General features: G+C 40.4%; 1 protein-coding gene across 1 annotated transcript in view; it reads right to left on the bottom strand.

The window, feature by feature from the left end:
• LOC124998869 (NACHT, LRR and PYD domains-containing protein 3-like) overlaps positions 1 to 12924 on the bottom strand; it is a 47135-nt gene that overhangs the window by 3553 nt on the left and 30658 nt on the right. Inside the window, 2 exon segments of the mRNA XM_047573501.1 lie at positions 7582 to 7755; positions 7878 to 8051. Coding sequence (XP_047429457.1) covers positions 7582 to 7755; positions 7878 to 8051 — 348 coding nt within the window.

Genomic DNA, 12924 nt, shown 5'->3' with positions numbered 1-12924 from the left:
TATATTATATCCTGAATATATGTCTGACATTTCTAATAAACCAACCGGATTGAAAATCAGTTGTAAATTCAGTGAGTTATGATGATTTTAATCATTGACAGACCTCTGCCTCCGATCACGAATACAGTCAGTAGACACTGCTTCCCCCTCCCCAAGATGGTGGTTGTGTTGTACACTGTAAGTCTGTTCTCTGGCCAACTTTTCAACCTCCTGTTATTTGGTACAAAATCTGAATCGTATTCAAACCATTTCAACATTTCAGTTCCTCTCCTCTACTGGTATTTATGATGATTTCAGCCTGAGTTGTCAAAGAGCCAGTTATCCATCGGTTGTTGGGGTCAGACAGGTGATTAGTTAATAAAGGAACTCCAACTAATGATTAACTAGTCGTCCCTTTCCCATCACCACTTCTATTCCTTCCATCTCCATCTATAACTTTGTGAACACCATCCCCCTGATGGATGGATCTGAGCTGCTCTATAATCATTTCTCACACGGGGGAGGGTTAATCCACCTTCCTCCTTTGGTAGTTGTAGAGTTTTATATTTTATTCTTGGCTTCTATAATTAGGAGAATTCACAAATATCTGATAGAACATTTGTCCCGGTCTAGATGGAACCTGGAGTGGAGACATTGACTTTGTAGCCTGAGTGTGACCCTTATTCATCTAGAATAGACGTCAGAGCTGGTAGATATTGTGTTGGGTTTGAAGGTTAATAAGCAGGTCCAGCTTTAGTTCACCTGCTGCTATGTTTCTACCTGTGATCTCCTTAACTCTGCACAATGAATTGTGACTGATGTTCAGCTCATTCATTCAGAGGAGCAGACTGACATTTTCTTCATCCATTTGTTTTTTATTCAGCTTAATTGTTCAGTTTCCCTCCCTCTCTGGTTTGTATCGTCTCTTTCGAGTTTTCATGTTAAGTTGTTGAGTTTGAGGGTATTTTGGATAACGACTGAAACAGATCAATTATTAATGAATCTACTCTTCACATGGTTTAACCTCTTATTTCAACACTCCACCACTTTTATTTTAGTTAAAAGTGAAGCCTTTGAGTAGTGTTCACTTCAGTTTTGTGCCAAAATCGTCCACAATAAAATCACATGTTGCTGCACTGTAAAAAAAAAAAAAGTAATATAACGAATTTTACTGATTATTTTTTACAGATTATTTCTGTATTTTAAAAATACAGAAACAATCTGGGCAATCAACGAAAAAGACTGCGATTTTACATGTCAAATTTAAAATAACATGAAATCACTGTAACTGTGAAAATACACATGAAAACATGATATTTCTGTTCTTTTACAAAAAAAAACATAAGAAATACATATATTTATTGTTAAAATATGTTCACAAATGTATCGTAATTTTACAAACATTTGTTTGTTATTCAATGGAATAAACTGTAAAATTCAACAAAACTTAAAACTTCAAAAAATCTTTTAAAATTACTGAGAAATGAATAGTAAAATAACTATTTAACACTGTAGGCTATTGTGTGTGTATATATATATATATATATACATATATATATATATATATATATATATATATATATATATATAATATATATATATATATATATATATATATATATACACAATCCAATGTAAATCACAACATCTTGAATTATTTCACAGCATGTCTGAACAAAACACGTGTAATCAGGAGACATTTTACTGCTGCAATGTCTCCCTGCACAAACACAAACGACAAAAACGTGAACGCGACACGTCATTCGAGTGCGTGCTTTAAAAAAGGGCGGGTCCCTTTTGTATTGGTCGACAGAAACAGTTGGAGAAGAAGAAGAAGAAAAAGAAAAAGAAAAAGAAGAAGAAGAAGAAGAAGAAGAAGAAGCCATTGGCTGTTGGGACACTGAACATCCGTGTTTGACGTTACGCTTAACAAGGTCAACAACAACCACGCGGCTGTTCCCGTTTGGTCACAGAAACTTGGAGCAAACAGCAGCTAATGTCGAGGCTGGAGGAAGGACGAAGGCAGAAGGCAAGTATCAAACTGAAGCTTAGCGGTATTAGCTTTATTTACCACCATGCCTCTGACTTTACTCAGTCGACAAAACCAATCTGCTAGCATTTCATCAATTGAAATGTTGGCTAACTACGATGACAAAAGTATGGCCGGCGGTGGCGTCTGCTAGTGTTAGTCATAGATATATATCTATGAGTGTTAGTAGTCAGCCAGACCAACCACTTTTTATTTTATTTACACTAACGTTAGCTTAGCACTTAACAGTCAGTTATTACGTTTACTTCTGTGAACTGACTGACACAGGCGGAGAGAAAGAGGAACAACATTTGTTTAGAGCTGCAACAATGAACAATAATCGATTATTAACCCTCTTCTACATTTTCACTAATTTTTTGGCCATAACCTTGACTGCGTGTCTTGAAATGCATGATTTCTGACTAGGATAGGAAGCTGGATTTTATGGAACGTGTCAAAATGTCAAAGTCTTCTTTCCTGCTCTTACTCCTCCACTTGCAGGTGTCGCTAATAAGACATTTTAAGTGGATTTTCTTCCAAAGAAGAGAGAACAAATGTTTTATAAATGATACTGAGATTTGGTAATGGTTTATTTCAACCAGTTACTCTTTTTTAAAACTAATATTTTCATCTTCCTCTTGCCTCTCACAAATATGGGAGGAGCAACCTACTCTGCCTTTTTCAAGGTTTTTCAAATTTTAATTTTGGTGCAACACTAGTCAGTGGTCAACATGAAATTCAAAACAACAATATGTAAAGGATAAGCCAATAGCAACCAATAGCATGTATTTTGATTTTGGCAAATTTCATGATTCATCTTTTTTGTTCTTTCTCTCTGCAGATAAGTGGTGGGAGTTGATTTCATGGCATAAACTGGTGGTTAAGAACTCCACTCCTTTCCATGCTGAACTGTACAGTGAAGCAGTGCGCTCCACAGTAGGAGAAACCTTTGTCAAAGAACCCAATGTTGAGCAGCTACCGAGATGCAGTGGAAAGGCACTCAGTACAAAAAGGGTCTTTCTGTGTTTAAACCAAGGTGAGGCACTTGAATTCAGACAGATTGAGCTCATGCTTGTGATGCAGGACCAGCACGTATACTTTATTGTTACACCTCATGATGTGTCCTATGTGCCAGCATTTGCATTGTATGAAGTGAAACAAGCATGAAATGTTGGACGCCTGAGCAGAAACTAGATTATTAACATTTGCATGTGTACAAGCTTTGTGGGACAAGAGTAATTTCACTTAAGCATAACATTGTTGACTCCGAGTCATCTGGAGTTTGAAAGATTAAAATCTGACAGTAACAGTATTTTTCATCCCTTGTAGTCCTCCTAGTCATGGATGCAGAGAGCCCGCTTCTGTCTTTCATCAAATCAGTGCCTAAACTGAGAGACCCTGAGCCTTTGCTGGAGCATCTGCAATGTTTAGGAGTTGAGGACCTGAGCTACCTGCAGGAGAGTGACCTCCTTTCTGTCCTCAGACCAGTTGAAGCCAGGAAACGTCTGTCACTGCTCAAAAAGACAAGTATGTGTTTCAGTTTGTACAGAATAAACTTTCACATTAAAAAAAAATGTGCATAGTCAATATGTACTTATTAGGTCCACCTGTTCTAATCAGTGCAGTCCAATAGAGCAGTTCTACTATGAATTATACTTAAAGAATCTTCTCTACATTTTTGTTGATGTTTTGAAAAAGGTGATGACTATACACCACACCTTGTTCATCATTGATTTCATAGTGGGTCTTAGTGGTGGTGTACTGCATTATATTGAGAAAGGAACAGTTTAAAATGTATCAATGGCTACTGAGGATAGAATTATGTTAGGTAATAATATACCCATATTGAGCTATGTGATGTCTGTGTTTAAATATTACTACTATCTGTCCTTTAATAAGGCCAACAACATGTCTTGGACAGTCCTCCAAGCAGCCAGAGCAACCAACAGTTGAGCAGAGCCAGTACCAGTACAAGTCCAGTAACACAGTCTGACCAGATGCCCCTCTCTGGTGAGTACATGCATCTGTTGCACACAGTTACTCTTTTGGGTTAGATGGGCTGAAAAATGACATAATCTACCTGTAACTTACTGTAATATAGTACAATCAGCAGCAGTGTGCTTATAAATCAGTATCATCAGTTGGGTCTATCTACTCTAGATTCTGATTTGGTAGCAAATGACACACAACTAATGATGGGATGGGATTATGGGATGAACACAGGATACTTTATCACAATGTACAGAAAAAAATGACTTTTGTATCCAGCAGTAGCAATAGTTCCCCCAACAACAATATGTTGTTCATTTAGTTCCCATGTATAGTCCGCCTGGTGTGTATTTTCTTTGTAGTGTCTTATGTTGAGATCTTGCAAACTTGTCTGTCCCAAAGCAACGGTGTCATCTATAGTGGGACTCGTGTGACTGCTGTGGTGTTGGAAAAGGCTGTATCTTCTTGCACCGTTATCCTGGTCCTGCCTCTTAAACTGTTATTAGCTGTTATTATTTAATAACCGCTAATGTTTTCTGTCTTCTCTTCAGGTGGTTACAGCTCAGAAACTGCAACTTCACTACGATCAACAAGTAGTTCAAGTATGGACACCACACCTCGTCAACTGTATAGAGCAGCTCTGGAGCCGCATGCAGCTCTTTCGTTCCTCTGTTGCAGTTCTCTGCAGCGAGCGGTGCGGAGCAACGACGCTGATCAAAACCGTTTTTTCACGTTAACTGCCTCAGAATAGCGGCAACTAGTCACTCATCAGTGAATGAGCGAGAGTTACACAACAACTGAATGACACTGAATGCCACACCACACTCATGGTTGTAACATCAACCAAAAAACACTGAACTCCCACAGTGCATTGCAGCTCATTTACTAGTTGCTGTCGAGTATTTAATTCAAATGTATTTTTATTTTAGTGCATTAGTTTTTTAAATATAATTCTAAATTTGAATTGATGGTGATCTTTTAACATTAAAATAAAATGTATTTAATTTTTTGTTGCCAATATACGCCACAACTGCTGACGTGCGACCCCCGCCCCAGGTCCAGCCCGCTATTTATTGAACTTTTCGACCCCAGGTAATCCGACCATGGATAAATCCCCGTTATGTATGCATAATGCAATTTCGTTTTCTCTGTAGCAGTTATTTCGATTCATAAATGCAACACACTATGGGCTTAGCATAGAGGTGAAAACGATATATGCAGTGTTATCTTCATTTTAGATGTCAAAGGGGTTTTGTGGCTCCCAGTGTTTTCTTTCCAAATGGCTCTTTGAGTGTTGAGGGCTGCCGACCCCTGGTATAGAGTATGGATTCATTTCCAGTGACGTTTCACCAAGTTTCTAATCAGTGTTGTGGATGTATGGTGACTTGTATGTAAATTGGTAACTCAACTATTTTTTTTTCTTTCATTAACAGTTCAGTTGAATTTTGTTTTGTTTTTTTTTTGTTTCAGAACCAGTCATTGTAATTGAATAGATTTTTTACTATTGCTGTAATAATGGCTACCTGCTACAGTTGAATAAAAATACGGAGAATGGGAAATTGTAGCTGTTCTTGTTCAGCTTGGTCTAATTTTTTCTCATGTTCTCATGTTTTGAAAAGATCAAATTATTGTTGTATACTGTTATATACCATCTAATCTAATATAGCCTACAGCCTTTTTAAATAAAATAATGCCATTAAAACAACTAATAAGAGCACATTTCTGTAACTTTAAGCATTATTATTCATATTACTATGTTAATTTGCCATCTGGGTAATTTCATTATTTAAAAATGTTTGTAATTAAACGTTAAAAACAACGTTAAACATTCGATGTTTTCTAAAATTAACAGTAAATTCTTGCAATCTAACCAAATATCTAGTTTTGCAACAGTTTTTTGACGTGTTTTGAAAGATTAATCACATTATTTTGTGTCATATACTGTTGTATTACATCAAATATGAATTATTATACAAACTTTTTCTATAAAATAATGTCATAAAAACCGATTAATAACAGCACATTTCTGTAAATTTAAGCATTATTGTTCGTAATACAACATTTATTTACCATACTTCTAGGTTCTAAATTTAATTGTTTTAAAATGTGAAAATGTTTCTAATTAAACGTTAAAACAACCTGAAAATACGACAATAACGTTATTTATATCCGTTATTTTACAGTATTTTTATAGCGCCGCTCCTGCCAGAAATTTGCCGTTTTTTACAATTTATTTTATTTTTTTTACAGTGTAGTGGTACGAACTGGGGAATGGAGCGTCGGGTCTTGCTGCCAGCGGGCGCTTCGGCATGCAGGGAGGAGTAGCCCGAGGCGTATGTGAGCTGCAGGCCCAGTGGGACCGGTGGCGTGGTGACTGACAGGACCGGGACCCGCATTCCAAAGGGGGAAAATCCTCAAGACTGAGAACATCAAACTTATTCCCTAGCTCAATGTCGTTGGATGGCGGTGTAAGGGAGTGACATCCACCTTTCCCCCAATGAGGGCCAACAACGGACCAGGGCTCCAGCCAGGATGGAGTGGAGCTGACTTGGACCTTGGGTCTGGCACCGAGCAGTGACGACAGGCGCCTGGGAGTCTGGTTGTGCAATGTTGAAGATGATGGTGTCCAACAGGTTCTCATCCTCCCAGATCTGGTACCTTTTCAGCGAGGCGCACACAGCCGAGACAGCCAGACGAGGATAGAGAGGTAAGTGGAGCCATTTCTGCTCAATGATGGCGTTAGCTGACAGCCAGCTTAGCTGTCGGCAAACAAGCCACTGGAGATGGATGTTAACAACAGAGCGTATAAAAGAAGGCCAGGCAGCCGCCGATCTCCACACAAATAAAGAGCTACGACGGTGGATTAGAAGCATAAAATCCAAAAAAAAGAGGCATAAAATCCAACAAAAAGACCTTCGATATGTAGAAAAGAACCTCTAAAACTGATAAAAACACTGGTAAAAGCACTTAACTCTAACCCCTTAGCTGTACCCCTTACCCCTTCCCCTTAGTCGAAACAGAGGGCCGAGGCGAAGGGGTGAAAACATTCCCCTAGGAAACGAGATGGCACTTGATTGCCATTACGTCATCACGCATTGCCGTGTGCTTGCAGAGGCGAAAACTGTAAACAAACATCCAAGAAGCCACCGCCAGCTGTTGCGGCATTTGTTTTGGCCCTTCATATATATTTACGACTTTCTGCTTTCTACTACCTAGCACATTGACATTTTCTTTGTCCATTTCTTTTGTTTTTAGCTTTAATTGTTCAGTTTCCCTCCCTCTCTGGTTTGTATTGTCTCTTTTTTGTTTTTTCCGCTCATGTCTTGTCCTTCAGAGTTTTCATGTTAAAGTTGTTGAGTTTAAGGTTATTTTGGTTAACAAAAGAAACAGATCAATTATCAATGAATCTATCATGCACATGGTTTAACCTCTTATTCCAACACTCCATCATTTTAAAGACGTCCATCAACAGTTGTTGATATATTTCACTAAAACCTAAACCTGTAAATCAGCTGATAGAGGAGAGTTTGTCCTCTGAGGGTCTCTGATATGATATTATACAACTTCTTGTTGTGTGTCCATACCTGAGAGTGTCCAGTCTCCAGAGTGGATCCTCCAGTCTAGCAGACAGCAGCCTCACTCCCTTGACTCCTGGATGGTTGTAGCTCAGGTCCAGCTCTCTCAGATGGGAGGGGTTGGAGCTCAGAGCTGAGGCCAGAGAAGAACATCCTTCCTCTGTGATCAGACAACCTGACAGACTGGAGATAGAAACATATCAGAAACTCAAGAGGAAGAAGGAAAATCTTCCACATGTTGAACTTGTGCACCAACATGAACCTAAATCAGGATTTAACTGATCAACAAGCAGCTGTATCCTGACCTGAGAGTTTCCAGTTTACAGTGAGGACTCTCCAGTCCAGCAGACAGCAGCTTCACTCCTGAATCATGCAGGTTGTTGTTACTCAGGTCCAGTTCTCTCAGACTGGAGGACTGGGAGCTGAGAACTGAGGACAGAGCTTCACAGCTTCTCTCTGAGAGGTTACAGCTGCTCAGCCTGAAGAAGAATCGACATCAAATGTTTTATTTCTCATTTACTAAATGAATCATGTTTCAAATAGTTCCTAAATCCACCTACAGAGCTTTGTTGGAGGCTTTGACCACTGGCAGCAGCCTCAGAAGAGCCTCCTCTGAAGCGGAGTATTTCTTCAGGTCAAACTCATCCAGATCTTCTCCTGATGACAGTAAGATGAAGCCCAGAGCTGACCACTGAGCAGGAGACAGTTCATCTGTGGAGAGACGTCCTGATCTCAGGGACTGTTGGATCTCCTCCACTAGAGAAACATCATTCAGTTCATTCAGACAGTGGAACAGATTGATGCTTCTCTCTGCAGACACATTCTTCTTGATCTTCTTCTTGATGTACTGGACTGTTTCCTGATTGGTCTGCGAGCTACTTCCTGTCTGTGTCAGCAGGCCTCGTAGGAGAGTATGATTGGTCTGCAGTGAAAGACCCAGGAGGAAGCGGAGGAACAAGTCCAGGTGTCCATTTGGACTCTGTAAGGCCTTGTCCACAGCACTCTGATGGAGACGTGTTAGATTTTTAAATAGTTTAGACCACTGAGATGTAGTTTGTTGTTCTTCCATCAGGTTGACTCCAGAGTTGATGAAGGTCAGATGGACATGAAGAGCAGCCAGAAACTCCTGAACGCTCAGATGGACGAAGCAGAACACCTTGTCCTGGTACAGGCCTCTCTCCTCTTTAAAGATCTGTGTGAACACTCCTGAGTAAACTGAGGCTGCTCTGATATCGATGCCACACTCTGTCAGGTCTGATTCATAGAAGATTAGGTTTCCTTTCTGCAGCTGATCAAAAGCCAGTTTTCCCAGAGACTCAATCATCTTCCTGCTCTCTGGACTCCAGAGTGGATCTGTCTCAGCTCCTCCATCATACTTGACCTTCTTGACTTTGGCCTGAACCACCAGGAAGTGGATGTACATCTCAGTCAGGGTCTTGGGCAGCTCTCCTCCCTCTCTGGTTTTCAACACATCCTCCAGAACTGTAGCAGTGATCCAGCAGAAGACTGGGATGTGACACATGATGTGGAGGCTTCGTGATGTCTTGATGTGGGAGATGATCCTGCTGGCCTGCTCCTCATCTCTGAACCTCTTCCTGAAGTACTCCTCCTTCTGGGGGTCAGTGAACCCTCTGACCTCTGTCACCATGTCAACACACTCAGGAGGGATCTGATTGGCTGCTGCAGGTCGTGTGGTTATCCAGAGGCGAGCAGAGGGAAGCAGTTTCCCCCTGATGAGGTTTGTCAGCAGCACATCCACTGAGGTGGACTCTGTAACATCAGTCAGGATCTCAGTCTTGTGGAAGTCCAGAGGAAGCCGACACTCATCCAGACCGTCAAAGATGAACACAACCTGGAAGTCTTCAAAGCTGCAGATTCCTGCTTCTTTGGTTTCAGTGAAGAAGTGATGAACAAGTTCCACCAAGCTGAACTTTCTCTCTCTCACCACATTCAGCTCTCTGAAAGTCAATGGAAATATGAAGAGGATGTCCTGGTTGGCTTTGTCTTCAGCCCAGTCCAGAGTGAACTTCTGTGTTAAGACTGTTTTCCCAATGCCAGCCACTCCCTTTGTCATCACTCTTCTGATTGGTCCATGTCTTCCAGGTGAGGCTTTAAAGAGGTCTTCTTGTCTGATGCTTGTTTCTGGTCTGTGTGGTTTCCTGGATGCTGTTTCGATCTGTCTGACTTCATGTTCATCATTGACCTCTGCAGTCCCTCCCTCTGTGATGTAGAGCTCTGTGTAGATCTCATTCAGAAGGGTTAAGTTTCCAGCTTTAGCAATCCCCTCAAACACACACTGGAACTTCTCCTTCAGAGCAGATTTAACTTTACGTCCACAAGGTGCAGTACTAGTTCCTGAACAAATAAGAAATGGAAATAATCAGTGAACTCATTCATTTTAATAACATTTACATGTGACTGTTTTCAGTCCAGTAGAATTCATAGATCTGATTCAGATGTTTGCATCATATTAACATCAGAGTGTAGAAATGTAAACATGTCCCATGTTTCCTCCATTTCCTCTTTCCATCCAGTTAAAGCTGTTAAATCCTCTTACTGCTCTGCAGACAGTCAGCCAGCTCCTCCTGCTTCATTCTCCTCAGGAAGTTCACTGTCATCTTCACCAATAAATCTCTGCTGCTCCTCCTCTGCTCTTCATCCTCACCCTCCAACACCTCCTCATCCTCCCTCTGACTCTCTGAGCATTCTGGGTAATCTGGACTCACAACCTTCTGGATCTTCTTCAGCTCCTTCTTCATAAAACTGACCATGTTCTCCTCCAGCAGCTGGAACAGAATAATAATCTCCAGTCACGTTGATGTGAAAGGCTGCTTGTGGTCAGCATGCAACATGAAGACTTCTCCAAGCAGAATGGTAGTTTGTGCTTGTTGAGGTTAGCAGTAGCAGCTGTGACTGAACATTTCCTCACCATGAATATGGAGTCCAGGTCTTTGTGATGCTGCTGCTTAGACCAATGCCTGGAAACCACTGCTGAGATCTGCTGCTGAAGTCTATGGAGAAAAATCTTTGATTCAAACTCACTTCTTTAACAAACACACTTTGGTGATGATCATCATTTTATTGATGCCACAAACACAAGATAAGAAGAACAAACGCATCACAAATAGATTATTTTGTTGACAGCACGACAGCATCGCTTAGTACAACTCTAAATCTAGTTGCTCCTCTTAAAAAGAAGGTGGTAAATGGAAGGAGGGAAGCTCCATGGTATAATTCACAGCAGAACAGCTCAAAGCTGGAAAGAATTTGTCATTCCACTAGTTCTGAAGAAGCTCACATAGCCTGGAAAGATAGTTTAACAACTTATAAAAAAAAACTCTCCATAAGATTAGAACAGGATATTATTCTTCATTAATAGAAGAAAACAAGAACAACCCCAGAATTCTTTTCAGCTGTAGCCAGGCTGAAAAGAGTCAAAGCTCTGTTGAGCATCTATTCCTTCAGCCCTCAGCAGTAATGACTTTATGAGCTTCTTCACTGATAAAATTGTTGCATTAGAGATAAAATTCATAGCACCCTTCCATCTGTCAAAGATGTAAGTACAGTGGCATTAGAAACCTCTGCAGGACCGAGTCAGTATTTGGATTATTTCTCTCTAATTGATCTTCCTGAGCTCACTTCAGTTATTACAGCATCTAAACCATCAACTTGTCTTCTAGACGCCATCCCGACTAAGTTGCTCAAGGAGGTTTATCCATTAATTAATACTTCCATAGTAAATCAGCTAAAAACTTGTCTTTATTAACAGGATATGTGCCCCAGTCTTTTAAAACAGCTGTAATTAAACCATTACTTAAAAACCCACTCTTGACCCAGATGTTTTAGCCAACTATAGGCCAATTTCCAACCTTCCTCTTATCTCTAAAGTTTTGGAAAGGGTTGTTGTCAATCAGTTGCTTGATCATTTAAACAGGAATGGTTTGTTTGAAGAGTTTCAGTCAGGTTTTAGAGCTCCTCATAGCACAGAAACAGCTCTGGTTAAAGTTACCAATGATCTCCTCATGGCTTCAGACGATGGACTTGTCTCTATACTTGTCCTGCTAGATCTCAGTGCTGCATTTGACACTATTGATCACAATATTCTACTACAGAGACTTGAAAGTGTGATCAAGATTACAGGAACTGCACTAGACTGGTTTGAATCATATCTGTCAGACAGATTCCAGTTTGTCCATGTAAACAACAACTCTTCTATATATACCAAAGTAAGCTATGGAGTTCCTCAGGGTTCTGTGCTAGGACCAATATTATTCACATTATACATGCTTCCCTTAGGCAATATTATTAGAAAGCACGGCATAAACTTCCATTGCTACGCAGATGATACCCAGCTATATTTATCCATGAAACCAGATGAAACTAATCCACTGGTTAAACTCCAAGCGCCTTAAAGACATAAAGGCCTGGATGACCTGTAATGTTCTACTTTTAAACTCAGACAAAACCGAAGTTATCGTATTTGGCTCTAAACATGTCAGAGATTCATTATCTAATCACCTGCTTTTGTTGGATGGCGTTACCTTGGCCTCCAGTGCTACTGTGAAAAACCTTGGTGTTATATTTGACCAGGATATGTCCTTTAATTCTCACATAAAGCAGGTGACCAGGACTGCTTTCTTTCACCTTCGTAATATCATCAAAATTAGGAACATCCTTTGTCAGAGTGATGCGGGAAAACTAGTTCATGCATTTGTGTCTTCCAGGCTGGATTATTGTAACTCGTTACTGTCTGGCTCCAAATACTCTTTAAAAAGCCTCCAATTGATTCAAAACGCTGCAGCAAGAGCACTGACAGGAATTAGCAAGAGAGACCATATTACTCCAGTATTAGCTTCTCTTCATTGGCTCCCTTTAAAATCTAGAATTGAATTTAAAATCCTCCTCCTTACCTACAAGGCCCTGAAAGGCCTAGCTCCATCATATTTGAAAGACCTCATAGTACCACACTGTCCCAACAGATCACTACCATCTCTAAGTGCAGGTCTGCTTGTGGTTCCTAGAGGTTCTAAAAGTAGAATGGGAGGTAGAACCTTCAGCTATCAGGCTCCTCTCCTGTGGAACCAGCTCCCAGTTTGGGTTCGGGAGGCAGACACAGTCTCTACGTTTAAGGTCAGGACTAAGACTTTCCTTTTAGACAAAGCTTATAGTTAGAGCTGGACTTAACCATCCCTTAGTTATGCTGCTATAGGCCGAGGCTGCAGGGGGACGATGCACTGAGGACATGTCCTCTCCTCTTTGTCCTCTAATATCTTATCATTTTATTTTCTATCTCTTATAATTTACTAACCACTGTGTCTCCCTCTCTCCCTCCATCATCTTGTGAGGGTCTCT

The sequence above is a fragment of the Mugil cephalus genome, chromosome 21 (genome assembly GCF_022458985.1).
Source record: "Mugil cephalus isolate CIBA_MC_2020 chromosome 21, CIBA_Mcephalus_1.1, whole genome shotgun sequence".
Taxonomy (NCBI): Eukaryota; Metazoa; Chordata; class Actinopteri; order Mugiliformes; family Mugilidae; genus Mugil; species Mugil cephalus.
This window is presented reverse-complemented; position numbering and strand designations above follow the sequence as displayed.